Source organism: Ochotona curzoniae, unplaced genomic scaffold (genome assembly GCF_017591425.1).
Source record: "Ochotona curzoniae isolate NIBS_2020 unplaced genomic scaffold, NIBS_Ocur_1.0 contig_3037, whole genome shotgun sequence".
NCBI lineage: Eukaryota > Metazoa > Chordata > Mammalia > Lagomorpha > Ochotonidae > Ochotona > Ochotona curzoniae.
In genome coordinates, this window is record NW_024465699.1 from 4,751,678 (window position 1) to 4,768,796 (window position 17,119).

Consider the following 17,119-nt stretch of genomic DNA (forward strand, 5'->3'; position numbering starts at 1 on the left):
GCAATAGAAGTCCTAATGCCACATTCCTGTTTTGGAAGGGAAATAAAAAAATGCACAGAGGCTAATAGACATGACCACAGAAATTATTCAAAAGTTTCTCCTTTGCTCTGTTAGATCCCATTGTACCCAGTTAGAAGTGTAAATACCTGTACAAAGATGAAACGTACAATAAAATGTTAATATGAAATGATTTTCCTTGTAGTTACTCTTGAGAAAATGTTATTTTTTCTTAATCATAGTGATACTATATAAGTATATACTTAAACCTTTTTTATTCCTTTTCTAACAATACATTTCACCTTTTTCTTACTTGATAATTTATTCTAAAAAGATACAACATGTGATTTGATGACTAGTTGTGTGATATCCTATTGTAAGTACTAAATCATAGTTGCATTTATGTATTAAAGCTTAGTATTACATACAGTTTCTTACTTTAAATGTTATTTCAACACTTTTGATCATTTGCGATTTTAGTATATGCAGTTACACCTACTACTTAGTTATTCATTTTATATGTATATTAGTTAAATGTACAGTTAGCAGGTTATTTTGTAAAATATACATTTTGCAATGTCACCTGTGTAACATTTGCAAAAGGAAAGCCTTTTGTGGCTCTCCTGTTCATTTTGTTTGGCAGATGTTTTAGCAGTACTGAGCTGTTTAATTACCTCTTATCGTTTTGTTGTGATGGCCTGATTCATAGCTACTAAAATTTTCTTATGCTTTTAGCAATTATTAAGTTACTTATTTAATGTGTTAGGGAATTCTAGAGTTTGTGTCTTTCTTGGAATTTGAGTTGGCAGTGTGAAAACTCATAGATAGAAAAGATTTCTCTTTATAAGCTTCGTATGAAAGTTTTTTTTAAATTTTTTTACACATCAGTTGAATTGCTGTCATGCTTTTTCATTTTTCATATAATAATCAAGCAGGGAACAAGCCAGTGTTTTTATACAATAGAAAAATAAGGTGCCATGTTGAAAAAATAAATTTACCACATTGCAAACACAATGATCAGTGTGGTATTTTTTTCTTTGAAATTTCCACACTTAACAGGAAACATAGACAACAAGCTTGAGTGGGTGGGTCTCTGAGGTTAAAACTGTTAATAAAAGAAAATACTTGAAATCGGGTTTTACATTCAAAACATTCCCAAATGTACTCAGTCCATCAACGAAGATAACTTGTCCTGATGCTTTATAGTGGGTGAGTGTGCTGAATTTTTTCCCTTCTAGTAACTTTCTTTTTCTTTTAGAAAATGAAACTAGTTCTCTCTTTACTTTAGATAGTAAACCCTCTCTTAACTTACTGTAATATATAAGAAAGAGTAGTTTATTAAAATTAAGAATTAACATGAATAGAAGAGCCACAGTTGGTAAGTTTATAAGTCCACTTTAAACATTGCGTGTATAATGTCATACTAGATCACCATTTTGTTGTGACTGATAGGCTTGTTTTTGCACTAGAGTTGAGAACGTTGAACCAGATGGTGTCCTAAAGTTGTCAGAAAGTCCTCTAATTTAGGTTCACAGTAATGGTCAGTGTTCATATCTACCTACTTCAGTTAAGTAAAGTAAAATGAGGTCAGTGTCTTTTTCAGCTAATAACATTACACATCTTTAGAAAATGTCCATTAGCTTTTAAATTAAAAATAAATCATTATGTGAAACTTCAAGGTGTTTGGCTATAATTCCTGAAATGATAGGCCACTTTGTGTAGTTTTGATTCTTCAGTTAGCTAGGTCAAGTTATTCATGATTTACTGAAATTTATAGGTTAAAACATTACATTAAAATCTAGTTGCTCCTAAATCATAAAATTTAAGAGATAGAGAGGGATTTAATAATCATATTGTAGCAGTAAATTTAGATATTTAGATGTACAGGCTTAAATGATTTGTCTAATAGAAGGCCAAAACTAGGCTTTGTTGTATCTGCTCATTACTTTTATCTTCCTGCTATCTACATAACACTCTAACAAGTATCCTTTGATCAGTATTATCGTGCTTTTTGTAGTTCTTTTTTTTTTTTTTGTATGTTTAACTTACACAAAAGGATATTTTAAATAGCAAGACAACTGCAAACTCAGTAACAATTAGAATTTCAGTGATGGTCTCAAATTTATTTTCACTGTGTATGAAATAGAAACAGAGAACTTCTATCTATTCTTGTTCACTCCCCAAACACCCACTACAATTAGGACTGGGCCAGGTGAAAACAGGAGATCCGAACTCAATTTGGTTCTTCCATATGGTGATAGGGACCCAAGCAGTGTACACAGGTGGGAAGCTAGATCGAAGCAGGGTAGTTGGTGACTGAAACCAGGCCGTCTAATACACAGTGTGGGTGTCCCAAGTGCCAGTTTGAGTACTGCACCAAATTTGCCTGCCCTAAATCTTAACATATTGGCTTGCTTAATATTAGATTTACTTTATCCTTTGATTGAAGAGAGGGAAAAAGTGATGACCAGGTTTAAGGGAAAGAAATCTTGATTAGCTAAGAAGTAGGTATGGTGTTAAGTATAATTCCTTATTATTCAAAAGTATGAAACTAAATCTTGACCTGTGAATTCTATGAACTGTTACCAGAAATAGTTTCAGTTTTTTAACTTTACACAAGTAGGTAATTCATCTAAATTTCTCTATCTGGTTTTTGTAGCTGACTATCAGGATCTATTTGTATTTTTCTTGTGATATAATGGAAAACAAAGTAATTTTTATATGTGTCAGTGAATTTATTACTGAAATATAGAACTGGCTACACAATGATTTATTATATTCTATAGAGTAGCTTAACTTATTAAACCAGCAAACATGTTAAAGCATAATATCAAAAAGCTAGGTATATATTTTTTATGAATTTTGGCCAGTATTTGAACTTCTATATAAAACAACTTCGTTGTTAACATTCCTGAACTTCTAAAGGTTTATGATCACTGCATGTATTAGTATCTTTTGTGTTGATTGATGTGAAAATCTTCTCCTTAAAGGAACACTTAGCAGTCATCTTTATCACTGTGATACATTACAGCATATAGATGGGTAATAAAACATGCATTCTTTTATTCCTTACTTTATGACAGAGTAGATAACCTTTCAAAATGCATTTGTAAAAATAAAAACCCAACTGATGGACCCAGTGCAATAGCCTACCTGCTAAAGCCTTTGCATGCACCGGGATCCCATGTGGGTACAGTTCTAATCCTGGCAGCCCCACTTCCCATCCAGCTCCCTGCTTGTGGCCTGGGAAAGCAGGTGAGGACCCTGCATCTGCATGGGAGACCCAGAGGCAGCTCCTGGCTTCCGGCTTCGGTTTGGCTCATCTCCAGACATTCGGCTCTGCTCCAGCAGATGAAAGATCTTTCTCTCTGTAAATCTGCCTAAGAGAAAAAAATAATAAAGCATAATATGCATTCTTATCTTCCTTACGTGGAACCAGGGGATTTAAATTTCTACTAAAAACATTTTCAGAAGATAATATTGTAGGAATTGTTTAATATATTCCAAGATAAGCTAGATTTCCAGAAACTGTGCCATAATAGACAATATTAAGATTGATAACATCTGAGAAAGTGTTTAACAGCAAACTACTCATATTTTTCATTTTTCTTGTTCCTTCTTTTTTTGTCCGGTACCCTAGTTTCTGTTCTACTTTTACTGGCATTTCTTCCTATTCAGCAAATGTATTTTTTATAAAAATTATTTATTAAATAACCTTTAAATGAATTCGTTATTAAGGAAACTGTTGGCTCAACTAGAATATAATCTATGAAACTTAGAATTTTTTTTTGTAGTTTAGGATATCAAATAATGAATGGTATTTCAATTATTTCTCCAGATCTCCAAGTAAGCCCTTAGCACGAAAATTGATGGATTGGGAAGTGGTAAGCAGAAACTCAGTATCTGATGACAGATTAGAAACACAGAGCCTTCCCTCACGATCTCCACCTGGAACTCCTAATCAGTAAGTAGAAACCCGATACCCAAAGGTGGCCTTTTGCTGTTTTCTGAATCACTGACCTTATGTTTCTGTTGCCTGGAAAGGAGGCTACATGAAGATTCACTCCTTCGGTCAAACGTGTTCTTCTTTACTCTAGGACACTATTTCCTCTTCACCTGCTCCTTACCCTTAGAAAATAAGGAAGTGCAGCAGTGAACAAAGGAGCCCTAGGTTCTTCCACAGTTGACTTTCTCAGTATGGTTCCTAATAAATAATTCAGAATCTGTTAGTAGACTTGAAAATCTTTTGCATTTTATACTTGATACTGACATGTCATTTGGATCCCCAGCAGCATTTTCAAGAGAGCACATGCTGTTTAAAAATGATTTCCCAAGCGGTGGTGGTTGTCTTCAACTCCCATCCAGATCATCTTTTCTAATCAATCTTCTCTGTGCTGAACAAGGTAATAAAGTATAGAGACTAAAAAAGTATAGGGGTAGTTAGAGATGATGGATCCTGAGTGGGAGAAGTCCTGCGGCAGCCTGTTGAGTGCAGCTCAGGTTCTGACTTCTTCCCTGCTCTGTACCCTTTCTGTTTGCAGCAGAGTCTTGGCCAAAGGCTACCCTTAGCAAAGTCATAAATCATACATCCACTTTCTCACACACCCATTTCATTAGTTAAGATTGTTTGTTTTTATTGTTTTCTTCCTTTTCATTTAGTCGAAATTCTGCATTCACACAAGAGGGAACTCGATTGCGACCATCTTCCGTTGGTCATTTAGTAGACCATGTGGTTCATACTTCCACCAGTGAAATATCTGTGAGTCAGAGATCTCCATCATCAACTCAGGCTAATAGCATCGTTCTGGAATCATCACCGTAAGAGCCCTTTGTTTCATTTTGCTTCCTAACTTTGTATTTTTAAACATGCAAAATTGCTTCATTTTATATAATCTGAAATCAGGGTACTTGGTGCAAAGTTTTATTTATGCAGTTTTAAAGAATGTCGGGTTTTTTTAGTGTGCTTACTTATTCCCTGGAATTCTTGAGACACTCCCTCTCTCCCATCTAGTCGCTAACTGTTCATTTTTGGTGCTTGCATTCAACAATTTCTACAGATACTGTAGCAGTGTGGCCAAAGAATAGAGTAAGAAAATGCAGAGATCTCTTTATATTTCTTGAAAGATAATAATAATAACTAGACAGTGCTGAGAGGATTAACAAAAGTTGAGTACCTCATTGGATAAGTCATAGAAAACATGTACGCGTAATTTCTTTCTTTTTTCCCTTTTTTTTTCAATTTTATTTAGGTGAAAGAGATAGTGTATGTAATGAGAGAGGGGGAACTTGCATGCACTGGTTCACTCTCTAAATGGCTGCAAAGCCAGGGCTAGGCTAAGCTGAAGTGAGTCTAGGTGTCTACCGTGTGCAGCAGATACTCAAATACTGTGTCATCATCTCCTGCCTTCGCAGAATAGTGCCAGATAGCTAGATGAAAAATAAAATAAGATTCCAAGTACTATGAAATGTGATTCAAGCATCCCAGGCAGCACAAAACAGTGGCTTAACCAGCTGTGCCAGAGTCCACCCTGCGTGAATCATTTCTAAAATGTATTCCCAGCATTGGAGTTGTGGCACAGAGAAGCCACTGTTTTTGAGACACCCACATCCTGTATTGGAGTGACTGGCTTGAATCTCAGCTATTCTGCATTTCCAATCCAGATTCCTGCTAATACACCAAGGAGGCAAGAGCTGATAACCCAAGTAACTGATAGGGGTTGCTGCCAGTCATATGGGAAAACAGGATGAAGTTCCTGGCTCCTGGCTTTGGCCTGGCCCAGCACCAGATGTTGTGAGCAGCTGGAAAATGAATCAACAGGTGGAAGATTGAGTTCTCTCCTTTTGTTTCCTTCTCTCTCTCCCCATTCCCGCTGTCCCACATTTCAAATAAATGAATGAAGAAATAGTCTTTAAAATAATTAGAATGCTTTCCTACCTGTAATAGGTAATCTCTGTATATATTGGTTTATTGGGTTATATAATACAACTTATGTCAAACAAAAACATGGTATGAGAGTTTGGATAACTACTTACAAGGTAAATAAGTAGCAAAACTGATTAATTGTTGAAAAGGAGAAAGAATATAACACAGTAGAGAATGTGATCAGGTTATCGCTTCTCGGCCTTTTGGCTAAGATCAAGTGGAGAATGTGATCAGGTTTAAAGAAAGTACGGCTGTGAGAGTGATGGCTGGAAGAAAGGAGGGTTGGTTGGGAGAGCAGTTAGACTCAGGAAAAACATGAGAAGACTATGAGCCCTGGTGAGCCATCAGGTGGAAGATCAGCTTGTGTGGATATTATAAAGAATGGAGAAACACAATAGAGAAGCCACTGCTCCAGGACCCATGTGGAAAGAGTTCGTAAGAGATAGATCAAATGGGCATTTAGAATTTCTTTACTTTAATGTTTCTAAACCTTCAGTATTTTTGATAAATGGATTTTCTAATTCTAAAACTTTAAGTTGGTTCACTCACCAACTGGCTATTATGGCCTGGGTCTGAACCATGGCAAAGCCAGAAGGCAGAAACTCCATCTGGGTCTCCAACATGGGTGGTAGGAGTCCGGGCACATGAGCCATCTTCTGCTACCTTCCCAAGCACATTAGCAGGGAGGTGGACCAGAAGTGGAGCAGCCGACTCAAAACCTGTGTTCACAGGAGATGCCAGAGTTATCAGCAACAGCTTACCCACTGTGCCATAATGCTGGCCCTATTTATTCCTTTAACTCAAAGCCAAAGAGATCTCTTGCATCTTTTGGTTAACTTCCCAGGTGCACACAACTAAAGCTGGACTAAATCAGAACAGGAAATTGGAGCTCAGTCTGGATCTTCCAAGTGGGTAGCAGGGACCCAGCCACTCAAGTTATCATTTACTGCTTTTCCCAGTGTACATTAGCAGAAGGCTGAAATCGGTGGCAGAGCCAAAATTTGAGCCCATGCACTCCAATGTTGGATGTGACTTTCTTAAGCAACACTTTAGCTGCCATGCCAAACACTCTCCCCTGAATATTTTTAATTTTTTAATTTCTGATAGCTTCTAATCTTGCTTACAACTCATTATTTCAAAATGCAGTTAGCTTCTACTGGAATTTAAAACATTAGCACTATAACCAAAATGGAGTGATTTAAAATAGCAGTGTTCTAGAAAGTCCCATGAAGTAGGATTAGTGCTTAGCTTTAGTATATTAATTGGGTTCGGAGATACATTTTGTTTGAAAGTTTCACTGCTTTAAAAACCTTGTAATCCTTTTCTTTAAGATAGCTTTCCTACTACTTCTTGCAGTTAACTTTTAGAACTATAAACATAGTAGTAAGAGCATGAGCTCTGGATTCAGACGGGCTTTAAAACTTGGTCCCGCTGCTTCAAATTATATGACTTTAGTAAGTTGCTTTTAAGTCTCAATTTCCTCACTTGTTAGAAACAAGACTGATCATGTCCACCTCATAGTTTTTCCGCTGAACTGTTTTCATTTTTTTTTGAAAGACAAAGATATTAAAATTAAGGTGTGTGATTGAACATAATGAGGAATTCTCAGTTCTTTAAATTTATCCTTACGTCCTTAATTCCAAGAATCTTTGCAGACTTCATAATCATCAAGTATTAAATCCTTTTCCCTGAGCTATCGTTATGGCTTTCCTGGCCTTGGGCACTCTAGTCTTTTCTGTGAGTCCCTATAGCTTTGCCCACACATAATTAAGACCTTTGCTTAAGGCATCAGAGCTTGGCCTTTCCACGGTTCCTCTCTGCAGTGGGTTCCTCTCCGCAGCGGACGCTGTTGACTTCCATCTGCAAACTGCTTTGCTCAATCCCCATTCCAGTCTTGATCTAGTGTAGGAGTGTTATGAACCCTGCAGATACTGGGCTACTCAAGCAAAAGGAAATGAAAGAATGAAAGAGATTGTATGTAGAGGAGGTATCAAGCATATAGGTACAAAGGATACACTACATTAAATACTTTATTTGTGACAGGAGGTTGATGATAGGTCCCCGAGGAGCTGTCACTACAGCATGTTTACCTGTACCTCCTGTAGGGCTGAAATCTCTATAACTTGACTTTGGGAGCTAAGATCAAAGACTTTGACTGTGGTTAAAACCAGAAACCTCAAGTGTTAGAGCTTCATTCTGGAACAAATGCCTAAAAATAACACAATTAACCCTATTTCTATAAATTAACTTTATTTGTGTGTGTTTATAATCATTCGTTAAAAGGGGAAAGTGATATTAAAGTTGCTATTTTTTATGTTATACATGGATTCATTTGTTTTTATTGGAAAGACAGGGAAAGAAAGGTGGAGAGAGACAGAGATCTCCTGTTCTCTGGTTCACGTTAAGAATGCCCACAGCAACCAAGAGACTCAGTGGAAGCTCAGTCTAAGTCACTCATGGGGTTGGCAGAGATCCAGGTGCTTGAAGCATCACCTGCCAACGAGGGTACCACATGAACAGGAAGCTGGAGTCAAGAATGAAGCCGACAGGAACTCAGGGACTCCTGTGTGGATGTAGGCACCACGAGTGGCATCCTGACCTCTCTGCCAAATGCCTGCCCCGATATGTACTTGGACTTCAGCGTTAATTAGCAAATACCTAAAATGGGTTTGCTTTGAAATACTCTTAAGTATCAATGAAAATTAGCCAAATGGTGAAGTCTGAATTTTATTTATTTCTAAAGTATTGTAAGGAGAATCTAAGCCTAGTGAACACTGAGGTGTCTCCTGTGATTACAGTTAAATAAAACATGATCTCTACTCGTGCAGTTTTTGGAGTGCCAAAAAATACACTTTGTTTTCTGATCTTACAGTGAACTTTTTGCTTAATTACTAAGTATAAATAGTTGAACCTTTAGTATTGTTTCTTCAAATTCAAAACTTTCAATTCCTTGTGTATGTTTTTCCTTTTTTAAGTAATTAACATTATATCTTCAAAGTTTGAATTTCTTTCTGCCTTTCTCTGTGGCATGTCTTCTTCTGCTCCCATGTTTGAACCGATTGCTTCTGCTTACAAAACTGTAACCATAGGGGCCCAGTGCGGTAGCTCAAGTGGTTAAGGTCCTCACCTTGCACGCCCAGGGTCCCATATGGGCGCCGGTTCTATCCCGGCAGCCCCACTTCCCATCCAGCTCCCTGCCTGTGGCCCGGGAAAGCAGTCGAGGATGGCCCAAAGCTTTGGGAACCTGTACCCGCGTGGGAGACCCGGAGGAGGCTCCTGGCTTCGGATCGGCATAGCATCGGCCGTTGCGGCTCACTTGGGGAGTGAATCATCGGACGGAAGATCTTCCTCTCTGTCTCTCCTCTCTGTATATCTGCCTTTCTAATAAAATAATAATAATAATAAGACTGAGTGCTTCCTAGGAATGGGAGCTATATGCAAAATCAGAAAAAAAAAATCTGATCACCTTAGCTAAGTATTTACACTGTGATCTAAGGAAGGAACCTGACTTGCCTGATTAGTATGTGTGGAACCCTGTGTCATCTGCTTTTTATTAAAATTCTGGAGATGATTTGGCAAGCACTTTTTGAACTCTGCAGTTCTGCCGAGAGATGTCCATCTTTATGTGCCCATGCACTAGGCCAGAATTGAGGCAGCATGTCTGTTCCAGACGGTGCACACATTTCCCTGCACTAGTAACATGTGAATGCATTGGCCCTTACAGACTTGGGTTCTTGGCCATTGGAAGTAGCACAATGGAAACTAGTTTTGCAATCTGAAATCCTTGCCCACCAAAGCATACCTCAGGGACAACTTCTGCTGGGAATAGGAGGATATGCTGTGACTCTGTCCTTTACCGACTTGGAATTTAGAATGTTTGTCTCTTAAAATTTCCTTGAGGCTGTCTGGGCTGAGTATCATTATTGTCTACTTGGTTATTTAGTAGTTCCATTGTGTAGCAGATTACAGATGCTGGACTCTCTTCCCTCTTAGAAGAAACTTACCTGGAAGACCACTCAGTCACATTATTCGTTTATCAAGCTCAGCTCATCCTGAGCTCTTATTTATGGTTTCATCTTCACTGCTGTTACCTACCAGGTTTCTAGTAATCTATCCTAGATGCATTTTAAGATATCTTTAGCATTGGAGGTTGTAGCCAACAGTCACTATGATAATTATCTACCAGTTATTCTGAGTTCAATTAAGTTGTGCTAACAGATGAGTCCACTCTACTGTAACTTACAGGAAAGGCCATGTCTGAGACACCCATCATGGGTCATTTGTGACTCGGCTCTGCATTTCTGTAGTCCCAGGGCCCAGACTGACATCAGTCCCCATTTGGGACTTGGCCAGTCTCCCAAGGGGGAAAAAGGAAGCGTGGTGAAATGTTTCATAAAACTTCCTTTCCAGTGTGACACCTGTCACTTCTTCCCACATTTCTTTGACCAAAACCATGTCGTATGGCCAAGCTGAATGTTAGAGAGCATACATATTTTGACTAACAGTATATTTGAATGAAGTTCATGTTCTTAAAGCCTCACAATGAAGTTGTTAGGCATCTGATGTCAGTTAATAAAAATGAGTAGAAGGGCCTGGCATCGTGGCCTAGCGGTTTAAGTCCTCACCTTGAACGTGCCGGAATCCCATATGGGTGCTGGTTCTAATCCCAATAGCTTCACTTCCCATCCAGCTCCCTGTGTGTGGCCTGGGAAAGCAGTCAAGAAAAACCCAAAGCCTTGGGACCCTGTACCCATGTGGGAGATCTGGAGGAAGTTTCTGGCTCCTGGCTTCAGATCAGCACAGCACAGGTTGTTGTGCTCACTTGGGGAAGGAATCATCAGACGAAAGATCTTTCTCTCTGTTTCTCCTATTCTCTGTATATCTGCCTTTCCAATAAAAATAAATAAGTCTTTTTAAAAAATGAGTAGAAACTGGCTGAAGTCTGTACCCATATGAACTGATACAGAGGTGTCAACTCATCATTGCTTAGGCATTACAATGAGGAATGAGTCTTTTTTAAATAAGTACATTTTATGTATCCAAATATGCCTACAGTAAGAGGTGGTGATTCTCTTTCCACAGAGGACCTTCTGCTTCCTTATAGGCAGTTGTTCCAATCATGGTCAGTGCTGTTATCCAGAACCCTTTTCTCTTTCCTGTTCTGTTACTTTCTCCCAACTCCACAACCTCCATGGATGCGTATTCCCTGGGACAAAAATTGAACTATGGGTCCCCCTTCTGGCCTTTGTGGGAATGCTTGTCCTTAAAAGCCTCTGGAGCTGGATTTCTGGTTTTCTGGATTTCTGGAGCAGGCTCTGTGGTGAGGTCTTTAAGACTCTGCCTGAGTTGCAGGCATCCCGCAGGGCACAGACCCATTCAGAGTCCTGGCTGCTCCACTTCCAATCTGGCTCCCTGCAAAAGCATGTGGAAAAGCAGCAGAAGATAGTCCAAGTACTCGGACCTCTGCTACCCATGTGAGTGATCCTGATGGAATTCCAGGCTCTTGGCTTTGTTGGGGTTTTTGGGGGAATGAGCTGCCCTTGGAAGATCTCCCTGTCTTTGTGTAACTCTGCCTTTCAAATAAGTAAGTAAATTTTAAAAATAATACAGTTCTACCTTAAAATCTCCTTTAGTACTTCCCTTTTCTTACCAATTTCTGCTGCCACAAATGGAGCCTTATTCTCTCCAATATTCATTGAATTTTTGCTTTCTCACCTAAATTATATACTCTGATTAATGCCATCTTGTCTCTTCAGTGATGATCTCAACACCCCGCTATCTGTCATGTTTACGTTCGTTGCTCCTGTCACTGTGTTTTATTTTTAAATAAAATAAGCTAATGCCTTCAGTTCTTTAAACTGTACCAAGCTCTTTTTTTTTTTCCTGTGGAAAAGCCTACTTTTCAGTTTGGGATTTCTGTTTACTTGCTTTTATTCTTTGGCTACTCATGACTCCACTGCAAATCTTCAAATATTTTTTGCAGACGGTATGTATAGAAAATTAATAACTGTAAGAATACCTTTGGAATGTATTTTATTATAATTATTTACAGACTGAAGGAGATGTCAAACTAGATTTATTATTTCCAGGGTAATATAAAAAAAATTTAAATAGGCTCTTGTTTAAGACCTTCCTCCTATTAAACTTTTTCAATATCTTTGTCACTTGACTCTACCTTTTTTAAGAAGTTGTGCAAGACAACTTCCAAAATACTCATTTCCCCCCTTTTTTCTTGTCTAGATCACAAGAGACCCCTGAAGATGGACAGCCTCCAGCTTTACCACCTAAACAATCTAAAAAAAATAGTTGGAACCAAATTTATTATTCACATTCTCAACAAGATCTGGAGAACCATATTAATGAAACATTTGATGTTCCATCTTCCCCTGAAAAGTCTACTGTAAGTAGCTTCTGCTGATGTCACTTTTCTTTGAATTATTTTATATCATAAATTTATTTTTAGTGTGGTATATTTTTCTTATAAATTGTGTTACAGTAATTCTATTTCTCCTCAATCTTTGGTCATGAATTCTGCCATGATATAACTCAATACTGGAGTTTGCTATTACAATAATGTATTAAATGCTTAATATTCAAGACTCTAAGTGTTACACAGATTTCTGTTAAGTCAATCTTCTAAGACATGCTAATGCTTTTAAACAACTGCTTAATAACTCATTACATACTAACTTTTGTATATAATTGTTTAATGTACAGACTTAAGATTTCATGAGCCTTTTAAAATTGAGCACAGCTTTGTGAAATATAAGATCACTCTCAAATTTACAAAGTAAGTTCCAATTACTTTAGTTCTTTTGCTTTAGAGAAGATGCTTTACCACAGTAAAATGGTAAGTTACAGTTCTTCCACTCATGAATTTTCAGGGCTTTCTTAAGCCATAAAAAAGATAATCAGTAATTTTAAAGGTCACACTGTGTCCCCGAAGAAGTATGAAGTCAGACAATATAGATGTGTTTCAGAAAATGTCACGGGGTGTTAGAGAGCAAAATAAAGCAGAGAGAGGAGCAGGCCTGGGCAGGTACTGACCTGAGCAGGTACTGACCTGGGCAGGTACTGACGGGTAATGCCAGGATCTCCGGCCACCACCTTCATTGCCCCCTCAGCTCTTTATTTGTCCTCCTCATTAGCTAAAGTTGAAAATCAAAAGATAAGCATTTTATCCTGCTGTGAGTATTGTTTGTTTTCTTTTCACTGCTATGAACATGTCAAAAAGAGATTAAAATGCTACCTATGGGGTCACCTGCTATGTTCATTCATTCATGATGTGGTTACTGGGTTGTTATAGGATATTCTGCACGTTAATATTGATGTGCATCAAAAATAAGTTTTATCATTGCTGTCATATAATTTATAGTCTGTTTTCCATTTTATTTTTTTTCTTTTTTTTTTTTTTTTTTTTTTTTTTTTTTTACTTTTTTTTTTTTTTTTTATTGTTGCTTACATTGTATTATGTAGTACAGTTTTATAGGCGCTGGGGATTCCCCCCACCCCTCCCATAACCCTCCCCCCATGGTGGATTCCTCCCATTACTATGTCAATTAATTCCATAATGTTGTATATTGATACTGAGGCCTTGTTGGAGCTTTTAACTGACCGGATCTTTACTCTGTTAGACCTATCTTCAGACCATAGAAGGTCTCCCCAAGAGGCCACTGAACTTATCTGGACAATAAGACGCTGAACTTTATGCTAGGCATGTGTTTGCAAGCAATGAATCTCTACCCATTACTGTTTTCCATTTTAAAAATTGAATACCTTGCTGTTTACTGCATTGTTCTGATCTCTGGAGATGCAAAATAAGGAAAGAAAAAGGACAATGTGAGTGTTGCGAGGAAAGATGAAGCAGAAAGAGAATCAAGGAGTTTCAGAAGTAGTATTGTAGTTTTAGGTAGTGTGAGCTAGGGAAGAGCTTAGTGTTAAGTAAAAGAGCAGGTGAGTCAAGGAGGCAGCAGGTCTGGAGACAGATGGCATTCTGTTTTCTGTTGCTATAACCTAACCCCTCAGATGGGTAATGTATAGAAAACAGTTTTGTTGAACTCCTGGTGTCAAGCTGGACAGTCCCAGAGCATGATCCTGGCTTCTGGTGCAGGCCTGCTCGCCACACCATAATGTGTAGACAGAGCGGTCTAGCAGCCCCAGTCTCTCTTCTGTTTCTTGTGAAGTGATTGTTGCCCGTAGGAGGTTCTCCACCTTCAGATCTCATCTAGTCCTTCTGTGTCCCAAAGATACCGTCACCAGCTCCATTAACATGGGTCTGTAGGAGTTGAGTTTGCAACCCATGTGGGGACACATTCAAACCGTTGTACCAGGAATATGACTTAAATGATGAAAAAACAAGTTGTCAGTTTAGCTGGAGAAAAGTGAGTAAATGAAGAGGAAATAGGCTTAGACCCTTAATTCCTTCAATTGTAAGGAATTTGGTTTTTAACCCCAAGTGAACCTGTCTTACTTTTATTTAACTGTATGTAAACACTTGTTTAATCAACCTTTCCTCATCCCTCCCTCCACTCTTGCTTCCCTAGCCTCTGACAACTTTTTATAGTTTTAACTTATGTGAAATCACCTTTTCTGTTAGATTTCACAAATTGAGGGCAATCTTCCACTACGTGATTTTACTTAACAAACTGAAATCAGTTTCGTTCATGACATTTCAGATGATCAGCTTTTGCCCTTTTTAAACAGAATAGTGTTTTGTTGTGTAGATGTCGTTCTTCATTCATCATTTGAGTCCACATTTAAGTTCTTTATTTCTCTTGAATATTGTGAATACTCCTGCAATAAACGGGGGTGTGTAAATTTTCTTCAAAGGGTACATTTCATTTCCCTTGGAAACTACTGCTTAGTAGGATTGCTGGATCACATGATAGTATTTTTTTTTAAAGATTTATTTATTTATTGGAAAGTCAGATATACAGAGAGGAGGAGAGACAGAGAAGAAGATCCCCCCTCCGATGATTCACTCCCCAGGTGAGCGCAACGGCCAGTGCTGCACCGATCCGAAGCCAGGAGCCGGGAACTTCTTTCTGGGTCTCCCACACGGGTGCAGGGTCCCAAAGCTTTGGGCCGTCCTTGACTGCTTTCCCAGGCCACAAGCAGGGAGCTAGATAGATAGGAAGTAGAGCTGCCGGGATTAGAACCAGCGTGCATATGGGATCCTGGTGTGTTCAAGGCGAGGACTTAAACTGCTAGGCCACGCCACTGGACCCGATAGTATTATTTTTGTTTTCTTTTAAGGAACCTCTTTTCTACTTTATACAGTGGCAATACTTATTTACATTTCCACCAACAGTATCCAAAGCACCAAATCTTGTAACAGTCCTTGCTATGTGTCTGGATTGTAGGAGGGATGGTAATCAACTAGTTGTTTTGATTAGAATTATGGTTCCTTACATACAGAGGCTTACAAAAAGTATGCTTTGTATGTCTCTTATTATAAATGACAAAAATAACACATTATTTACTTTTGTCTTTTTAAGCCTAATGGTGGTATTCCACATGATAATCTTGTTCTGATTAAAATGAAACCTGATGAAAATGGGAGGTTTGGATTCAATGTAAAGGTAATCCAGAATTTATGTTGCATTTGGATTTTAAATTCCTGTCTTCCAGCTTTGACAGTAATTGACTTGTTCTCTTTAAGGGAGGATACGATCAGAAGATGCCTGTGATCGTGTCCCGAGTAGCACCAGGAACACCTGTAAGTTATTTGAGCTTTCCAAATAAAGCCTTCAATGTTGGATTTATTTTATTGAAAAACTCTTTTTTACGTTTTCGTTTATTTTTGTGTATCTTCCATCCTCTGGTTCCGTAAATGCTCACCATAGCCAAGGTTGGGCCAAGCCAAAGCCAGGAGGCACGAAGTGCATGTAGGTGTCCCACATGAGTGGCAAGGACCCAGTTAGTTGGGCTGTCATTGTGGCCTCTAAGTGTTCACACAGGCAGAAAGCTGGGTTGGAAGCAGAGCTGGGTCGGTCTCCAGTCACACGATCCGATATGGAATGCAGACATCTCAAGTGGCATCTCATCAACTGTGCCAGATGCCTACCCCCTCACCCTCTGTGTCTGAAAATATTTTTTAAATACAGGAAAAAATTTCTTTTGTCAACTATCAAATGTCAAATAAATGTACTAATTTGCAGGAAAGTTAGCTTTTATTCTGTCTTACAGGACATTTTAAAATATTTGTTTTTATGAACAAGGTGTATAAGACTTTTAGTGCTTCCAAAAAAATTGTTCAATTTTTTGATTTTTATTGCAAAGTCAGATATACAGAGAGGAAGATCTTCCGTCCATTGATTTACTCCCCAGGTGACCGCAATGGCTGAAGCTGAGCCATTCCAAAGCCAGGAGCCAGGAGCTTCTTCCGGGTCTCCCACTTGGGTGCAGGGTCCCAAGACTGAGCCGTCTTTGACTGCTTTCCCAGGCCACAAGCAGGGAGCTAGATGGGAAGCGGGGCCGCCGGGATTAGAACCAGCGCCCATATGGGATCCTGGCACATGTGCAAGGCTAGGACTTTAACTGCTAAGCCATTGCTCCGGGCCCAGTGCTTCCAAAAACTTCAACAGGGGCTTCCAGAGCACTCTCCAGAAACAAAACACAGTCAGAGGTACAGTTTTGGGAAGGGATGGGAGTGGGTTGTTCACTTATTTAGTTTTTTATTTAGGAAAATAGCAGTTCAGCACCTTTCATTTGCCTGCTTTCTCTTTAAAACATTTTAAATAGAAATGGTATTATTGCAACGATTGTGTAACCTCTATTATAAATATTCAAAAACAATATTCAAATACTCAAAAACCCTGCTGCTCATCATTTGGTTCAGCAATTACAAACTTTCTCTCCAAAATAGGACACTGGATTTGAGTGTGTTATCTTTATTGCTGTTATAACAAAGACTGCTTTCAGATTCCATCTTACATTGCTCTCTGATCAGCTAATTTCATTTCTATTATTAAATGTTCTCTAAACACTCTTTATTATTTAACTACGTGAACCAAATGTCTGAGAAAAAGAGGCTGCCTACGTGGGTTTTGTTGTTGTTACTTTGTAGCAACCTCAAAGTTAACTAGAAAACCATTATTATTGATTTTCATATATAATAACATTGACAGATACTCCTGGGATATGTCCCCTGGCGTAAGAATACATGCAAAATTTATTATATAGCTGTTCATTGTCCTG

General features: G+C 38.4%; 1 protein-coding gene across 1 annotated transcript in view; it reads left to right on the plus strand.

Annotated features, from left to right (window-relative positions):
- The window catches only part of PTPN4 (protein tyrosine phosphatase non-receptor type 4), a 170,873-nt gene that overhangs the window by 119,419 nt on the left and 34,335 nt on the right, over positions 1–17,119 (plus strand). The window contains exons 14-18 of the mRNA XM_040979127.1: positions 3,836–3,961; positions 4,657–4,815; positions 12,161–12,320; positions 15,418–15,501; positions 15,582–15,638. Of these exons, the coding sequence (XP_040835061.1) occupies positions 3,836–3,961; positions 4,657–4,815; positions 12,161–12,320; positions 15,418–15,501; positions 15,582–15,638 (586 nt within the window). The remainder of the gene's footprint in view (positions 1–3,835; positions 3,962–4,656; positions 4,816–12,160; positions 12,321–15,417; positions 15,502–15,581; positions 15,639–17,119) is intronic.